This window comes from Rhopalosiphum padi, chromosome 2, assembly GCF_020882245.1.
Source record: "Rhopalosiphum padi isolate XX-2018 chromosome 2, ASM2088224v1, whole genome shotgun sequence".
Taxonomy (NCBI): domain Eukaryota; kingdom Metazoa; phylum Arthropoda; class Insecta; order Hemiptera; family Aphididae; genus Rhopalosiphum; species Rhopalosiphum padi.
In genome coordinates, this window is record NC_083598.1 from 88594383 (window position 1) to 88603304 (window position 8922).

The 8922-nt window shown below is 30.1% G+C and overlaps 1 protein-coding gene across 1 annotated transcript; it reads right to left on the reverse strand.

The window, feature by feature from the left end:
* Positions 1 to 2454, reverse strand: LOC132919129 (zinc finger MYM-type protein 1-like). The gene has a single exon (XM_060980475.1). It carries the CDS (start codon positions 2452 to 2454, stop codon positions 1 to 3), a length of 2454 nt encoding a protein of 817 aa, XP_060836458.1.
* Between the last annotated feature and the right edge of the window lie 6468 nt (positions 2455 to 8922).

Below are 8922 nucleotides of genomic sequence, written 5' to 3' on the forward strand. Positions count from 1 at the left end.
CTATAACATTTTACGACGAACTTTTTTAGACGCGAAATCGTCGATTATATCATCATAATTTATACTTCGAAGCATCTCAGATTCTATGTGTAGTATTGATGTCGCGTTTAATCTATCTGACTCCAAAGTTGAACGAAGATGCGATTTTACTCTTTTCAATGCTGAAAACGACCGCTCTGCTGTACAATTTGTTGCAAACGTGCACAAATACATACGTAACGCTGTTGTGACGTTCGGATAAATATCTATTAAATCATTTGTATACAACATCTTACAAAGTTCTTGGGCGTTTCTTTTTTTATCAGATTTAAAAAAAAGATGATCACGCAAATGAAGACATTCATTTGTAAATGATTCTTCAATATCATTAGGATATTGTTCTATTAGTGCCCTAGTTTTTTCAGAAATTATTTCCTCGTCAAAACTACAAATATTTGTAAGAAAATCAAACTTGACACATAAATTTTTATATGAACTGCCTCGCCTTACGAGTTCAGCATTCAATTTATCCAATATAACGAAGAATACATTTATTCTGAAATCTTCCTTGCCTGTTTCTGTGATCACTTCATTCATTGTTTCGTCGAATTGACGTTTTCTCTTAACAGTTCTCCGCTTGTCTTTTTTGTACTGCATTTCACCGCATATTTGTATAGCTTTTCCTTCATATTCTTCAAAATTATTTCTAATTCTAGATATGTACTGCTCTAAGGATCCATATAATTCAACAATCATTCCTAACTCAATATTAACTGATTGAAGTTTTTTATTAACTATATGAAACCTTTCTAATACTTCATTCCAAAAAACAGTCATAAAGCACATTTCTATAGTATTAAAAGGTTTCAAAAGAACTGAAGCGTCAAATTTTGTTACAGGTTTTTCATTGGCATCGTCAATAATAGCCTGTAAAGCGTTTTTAATTTCACTCCAAGAAGTACATAAAGATTTACCCGCTTCGTATCTTGCTGACCATCGGGTTTGAGACAAACTTTTTACACACTTAGACTTTTTTAAATAAAATAGTAAAATTTCCCAACGATGGGTAGATGCTGTGAAAAAGTTATATAATTCTTGTAGATATCTAAAATATGTTGTCGATTTTTCACAGCAATCCACGGCAGATATCCCCACAAGATTTAGGGAATGTGCTGAGCAAGGGACATAAATGGCCAACGGAATAACTTCTTTAATTCTGGCTTGAAGGCCAGTGTATTTACCAGCCATGTTACTGGCATTATCGTATGACTGCCCGCGGCAATTTTTAATATCCAAATTATATTGATTAAGTGTATCAAAAACTGCATCAGCAAGTTGTTCAGATTTATGCCCAGTATTGGCAATAAACTTTAAAAATCGTTCTATAGGAGTACCATCTTTTGAAATGTATCTTATGATAAAAGACAACTGATCAACATGGGATACGTCGGGCGTCGAATCAACGCTTATCGAAAAATACTTTGAAACTTTGACTTCTTCAACTATTTGTTTTGTAATTTTTTCTGCCATAATTTGTATAAACTCTCCGTATGTCTGTGAAGATAGATACGATGTATTACCACTACCGATTTTACCGTAATGGCGAATATGCTCTGATAGAAAGGGATCAAATTCTGCTAAAAGCTCTAATGTCATAATGAAATTACCGCTATGATACGACCCAAATTTTTCTTCACTGCCTCTCAATGGTAACCCTCGAATTACTAAAGAACGTACAGTAGCAACTATTCTTTTTAAAATATTTCGCCAATAATTGGTTTCTTGTTCTAATTGCAAAACAATTTCTTGGTTTATTTTACCTGCAGTTTTCCCCCTTTCGATTAATGCAACTGTTGAAGTTTTATGAGGAATAGAATTTTCGTGATCGTTTAATTTTCGTACAGCATTTTTCCAATCATTAAAACCAATAGTTACTAATGTTGATAAATGTGCACTTCCAAAGAGTCGACATGGTGCACAAAACACTGTACCAGTAGATTTCGAAAACACTAACCATGGTCGTGACTGTACTTCACCATTTATACGTGTTCTAACAAATAATGATTTATTTAAAAATCTATTTTTGTCAGGATACTCACGTTTAGAACATGTAAAATCATCATTTAAATTTTGATTTATTCCGTGTTTTGCCACATAATCGCGAGTTACATCATTAATAATCCATTTAGCCGGATCATTATAATCAATATAAAATGTAGCCGGATCCATATTTAAAGTAGAAGTTGTTAAATTATTAATGACCAAATCCGATTCGCACTTACTCGTTTCAATCTCTTCTAAATCATGTTGATGTTGTTGACCATTATCAGGTGCATTCAAAGAAGACGGTGTAGCAGGTTTAAAGAAAGTACTTAGTTTAGGTATTTTATTTAGAACTTTACTCTCTTTATATTCTTTATCTTTGGCTCGCTTTTTATACTCTGAACCACTAAAACGTTTACGACCGTCACTCATAGTGAAAAAATGCTAAATACTGTAAATTATTAATTATTATTTATTAAATATATTATGTTGTAATATGCACTCCCGACAATGACGAACAATAAACTGAAATGAATTGTGGTCGTGTGCGATGTGGATACACAATATCTTTAGCCAATTTCTATATATATTATATTTTTATCGTAATTACTTTTAGGAACAACTTATATTATTATATACCTAGGTAGGTATCTTATCTTTATAGCTCACATTACGAGAAAATTGATTTCGGGTTAGTGACATTTTCAGTTTCATGCGCCCGTATATTTTACATACAGATATCTAAAAAAAAATCATATAAATATTTCATGCATTCATATGATTCTTTTTTTATTTCTTACAAAATTTGCCGCCCCAAAAAATTTGCCGCCCTAGGCCCGGGCCTCACGGGCCTAGGCGTAAATACGGCCCTGCCTAGGGGTACCGGGTAATGGTGGTCATTCCACATTTAAAAAAAAAAATAAAAAAACATATTTGCATTCGTTTTAAAAATCTAAAACGTAAGTATGTTGTACCTTACAAGCCAATAATTCTTTAATTTTTATTTAATAATGTTTTTGTTTAACTGTTTACCAGAAATCGAAGTTCTTGCTTAAGTGATCACCATTCCCTAATTCTCCGTTACCAATAATGAGCTTTCGTAATAAAACAAAACGTCCACCATAATGTAATATTATGTCATCTAGACTTTTACCTAAAACTGCTCAAACAGCTCACGAGATATGTCTTCATATTTGTTGAAAATGGTAAGTCTCTACAGTTTAAAAAAAAAAAAAATCGATCTAATTTATACTGTCAGCCGCCGAGTGTTAACGTCATAGATATAGCCATAGTATTTAAAGCAAACGGTCAAACATACAGTATTACAGTACCTATACCTATTATTATAACTATTATAAGTAGCGGCTTATTATTGTATTTTTTTTTTTGTTATAATTATTTAAATAATCTTTCTGCGTAGAAACACTAATACGTTTTAAATATTCAACAGAGGTGTGTGTAAAATATTTAAATGATTAACATATCATGTACTTATATTATTTTTCAAATATATAGTCTTATGCAGTTCATTTATTAAACCATCAGTCAGCACTCGTACCTCCCCTTGGGACCACCGGCCACCGCCCCTATAGTGGCAGGGCGTTATAACATATACATTTATGTATAGGTATAGTTGGTTATATAATATTTAACACTAAGCACTTAGGTATGTTCTGCGTAAATAATTATGTGAGAAATAATCTAAATTAACTCTTCGCACGAGATCTTAATAATAATATGCAGTAGGTTATTTTTAATATATTTTAATGAGTGGTGAAGTAAGTATAGGTAGGTCTAATATATTATACCTATAGTCTATATATTTTATATACCAAGTAGTAAGTACTTATATAAAATGTAAAAAATAAAAACTAGTACTGTCTGGTAAAAGTTTTACCTGACCGTACTAGGTGTTCGCGTTCTGCTAACCATTTTTGTTAAAAGTTTCAATATTGTCAACAAACACCTCGTGGCCAGAATTTGATATGATATGATCTATAATATGAAAAAACAATATTAATTATTCCTTATAAAGTATTTAGTATAATTATAATAATTTATATTAATTATTAATAGTTAAAATATTGTATAACCTTTAGACTAACTATAAATATAGAAAATTAAATGATAAATGAATTGCCCTATATAACTTAAGGAATAACAACTATAAGAACAACACCAATAAATAATTTTCATAAGTGTTTTTGATCATCATACATTTGAACAAATTAAAAAAAGTCGACCAAACGCCACTGCGCCACGCTTTTCTCCACCACATAACTATATTGTTCCTATACCTATGCCAAAAACCTTCTTCTCCACCCACCAATTCATTATCACTGCTTCGCCCTACGTCATCGTTCTTCGCCACCTACGTCATAACCTCCCTCACCACTACCTATACAGCGCCACACTGAACTCACCAATCCATGATATTTAGTTTACCAACACGGTATGTCATTATTAAATGCTGCGATGATGACTTTAAATAATTATTTCGTTTTATTAAAACCTCTAATGATACTATAAGATCAATAAAATATTAAGTAATGGTCAAACATTTTCGTTTCGTTCTATACGTTTCTAATATATTTTATTCATACGTAACAGTGATTGATATTTTGAATCAGTTATTATAGTTAAAAAAATTAAAAATAGAAGTTACTAAAATTACTATTTAATATATTTTAATAATTCTTAGACTTGAAGAAGAATTATAGCACATGAAGTTTACTAAGTCGAAAATCTATGATCGTTGTGATTTAGAAGTCGTATTTTACGAGATTATAAATTATAATACATCGCAGTTTCACATCTAACCTGAGGACAATAGACGATTTAAAAGCTGTTACATGAAAGTTGTATCTATACCACTTGAGATGCGTAACTTATACCACCATTTCTTTAATATAGATTGAAGTTGAATGCAATGTATTTATAGACCTTTGGTCTTATATGACTTAATACCAATTAAGTTCAATGCTATATGCAAGTGTATTATACACCTATATTTCGGGGAAAGGGATTCTTGATTCTTCTAACAATTTTGCAAATTACTGTCCATCCGTCCTATTCTACACCTATAGTTTTCCCGGTGTATGCTTACAAGTAGTGTTCTGCTCGTCGCTCGATGGTTCTAATTACTTATTGTTAAACCTATTTTGCTGCCTCTTCTTTTAAATCTCTCTTGCAATGCATTTTGAAAATATTTATAGATATTATAAGTCGTTGATATTTAATAATTGATTTATATACGCATAAATAAAAAATAAAACAGTAATTCGTTGCGTAAATATGATTTTCAATTTATTGATATTAAATCAAGGTAGGTACATATTATATTGATATAAATAATTTATCAATTATCTTCAAACAAAAAAGCTTGCCTAAAAGGCTAACAACAAAAAAATTGCCATATAGGCTAACATTAGATATAATACATTTTGATAGATAAAACAGTGTACATTGTGTACAAAATGGAATAAAAAATGTTGATAGGTAGCACAATGAAATAATGATATGAAAAATTAACAACGCGCGCAGCAGCACAAACGTAAAACGGAGCGTTTAATTTGCTTCCACGTAGATGCGAAACGTCTTCTACGGGGCATCGGATTGACGCTTACATTTGCAACCTTTACGTGCGGATCAGACTTACCTGCCAGATCACCAACCTCCTCAATCACCACCGGGCAGTCCACGTCATCGCTTACTACGACGTCTTCGACCATTAAGGCAGTTGAACATTTTCTTTTTAGACCAGCTCCACTGTCTCAATATTTAGTGTATTAACGACGACTTCTGTCTGACTCGTGCTGACTTGTATAATTTCGTCAATTATCGACGACGTGTGTGCGTCGGATCTACCAGTGACGTTCTCCACGCGTCGTAGCATTATTCTGTGAGCCATATTTATATCACGTGATGAATGAATAGATACATAGATTGGCGGTCCGACATTTCCTTTGCTGACAAACTGCACTGTCTCCATGTCCGGTGTTGTATTAACGACTTCGGACAGACTCGTGCCAATTTGAAAAATGTCGTCGATTATGTTCACGGATTTAGCAAAGTACGATTTTTAATTTCTCAACCTAATATATGTATATGAAGTAGATGATTTTGTGATTATTGTTTTATTTTATCTTTTCATTTAAAAATGCATATTATACAACCGTTGAATAACGGGGAAATCGCGTTTTCTCGTGTTTGGGGAGGTGTAGGTACAACATTTTATTGTTGTATAAAATTGTACAAAATAAGTAGGTACATAATATACTGGATCATTTTTATACTCAGTTTTAAACATGGCAGTGCTGGGGGTAACGGACCTAAATTTATGTACCCAACAGTTATATTATTTAAATACATAATAATTATTCTTTCTTATAATTCATATATTTAAAAATATTTTTTTACTATGGGTAGAAAACTTAGTAGTTTGTGCTTTAGTTTCATGTTTTTTGCAATAATATAGGAAAAGAAAATCTTAGAATTTCATTCCATAGATTTCCAAATGATCAAAAAGGGTAATTTTTAAAAATTTTAAGATTTTTTATTTTTATTATCTTAAAATCCTAATTTTTATAAAATTGTTATGTATAGACGTAGTCAATGGGCGAGACTAACAAAAAATAATACAATTATTGATAGTTTTGAAAAAAAGGGACTGATGGCTTCAGCCTTCAATGAAATATAAGGTGATACCTATGTTCAAAACACTTTACAAATGAAGATTATTTAATTTTGAACGATGTTGGAAATGGAATGTTTGTATAATAGTTATTTTATAAGATAATTATATTTTATGCTAATGAACAATAAATTATTAATAAGATTTTTAAATAGATTTTTAATATTAAATGAATATTTTGCATATTTAAGAACATAAATATTTGGTATTTAAAAAGAATATTAAGAGAATGTATTGCCTATTTTATGTGACATAAAAACATCATATTTTAAGGATTTTAAAAGAATATAAATCCGACCTTTAGTAATTATGATTAAAGGTATAGTTAAACCTTGGAAACCAATTCTAGGTTATTTTTTTTCTAAATGACCAATGTCTAGCTTTAGATATAATTGATATAAAAATATTATGGTTCATATTATCAATAAAATTAAAGATGCTGGTTTTATTTTGAAAGTAATTATATGTGAGATGTGACCAATAGGCAATAATATTGGCATGAGAAATTTATTTGGAGTATCACAAACACGGTCATTCATCAACTTCAATTATTAAAACATTTAATTCATGACAGTCCTCATCTCATTAAATCAGTGAGAAATTATCTGAAAAAATACAATTTCAACTATGACAATGATTTTTGAAGTTGGTCAGATTTAGTAGATTTGTATAACAAAGACAAAGGGCGAAGGTTAGCATCCAGATTAAATAAAATGCACATGAATCTATCACCATTCTGTTAGATCTGATATGATAGCTTTAATTGCATTAAATGAAATGAATAGTTCAGCTATATATACAGCAAGATATATAGAATTCTTTGATGTTTTTAACAGTATAACGCACGGTAAGGCAAAAACATTAAGAAAGCCATTAACTAAAATGTCTAGACATTGGACCGTTTTGAATGAAGCAGAACAGGTATTGGAAAAATTTAAAGTCTATAATAGAACTGGAAAATTACCACCATATACAGTCAAGAGTGTAGTAGTCTGAATATGACACTATTGGGCATTGGCTAACATTGAAGACATTATTGCTGAAATCAGTGCTACGACTGTTTACGACTTCACATTCTTCTAGCGCTTCAGGCGGAGAGACGTTAAGATTACCAATGATACAGTCTCCAATGTTCAATGGAAGCTTGAAAGACTGGTCGTCATTCATTGACACGTTCAACGTCTTATTCCATAATAATGCAAAATTAAATGATGTGCAACGACTGCATTATTTAATTAAAATAAAGTGTAACGGGTTCGGCAGCTGATATAATAAAAACTATTATAATGTTATATATATTTTCTATGATGACGGATTGTTGTATATTCAACAAAAATTATTTGAATACAATTAAATTAAATAACAATTGAAGTCTCAAATTTTTAATTTTATTTTTTTAACAGGTATTTGAACAGAATATTCAATATTAAGAATGAAAAGTCCAATAACTTTCATCATATAGTTTATTTTTGAATCAAAAACTTTATTCCATACAAGTAAAAGTAATGAGTGGATGTGTTGATTATAATTTTAACTTGCACGGAGTAAAATGTTATTCAATTTTTTGATTTAAATTATAAATTTTAGAATATTCCTTCAGTCGTATGTAGAATTTGTTGCAAGTCTGAAGATGTTAAATGTTATAATAGAATACTAGTTTACTGTTTAACTTAATCAATACAGACTAGCATTTTAAGTTTCCACTTATAATCATTCTTTATTACACACAATGATTTAATATTTAATTCAAATGTGTACAACAAGTCAGTGATCTATTAGGTACACTTGAAACTCACAATTAAACCCGAATATTTGACAACATATTATGTGCATGCAAATATGAAATGCTTATGGATCATGGATATTTTACAATTTTTAGTTTCAAGTATTTTATGAAAGTATGGAATGTTGAAGTTAATCAATGTTTTTAGGCAATGACCATTTAAAAGAATACATATTATATTTAAAAAGTAACTGAGAAGTATTTTTTAAAACACAGACAATTACACAAACTGTGATTTTAATGAAAGTTTTTAACTTAAAAGTTATTATTAAAGTATACTGACTTTAAATGAAATTAAACATATGATTTTATATTGTTTTAAAGTGCTATTAATTACTAATATTAGTTTTTAAAAGTAAGAAACAGACATTTTTCAAAGCTGACTGTCATTTATGAGAAACTGGACTGAAATAAATCCTAAAAC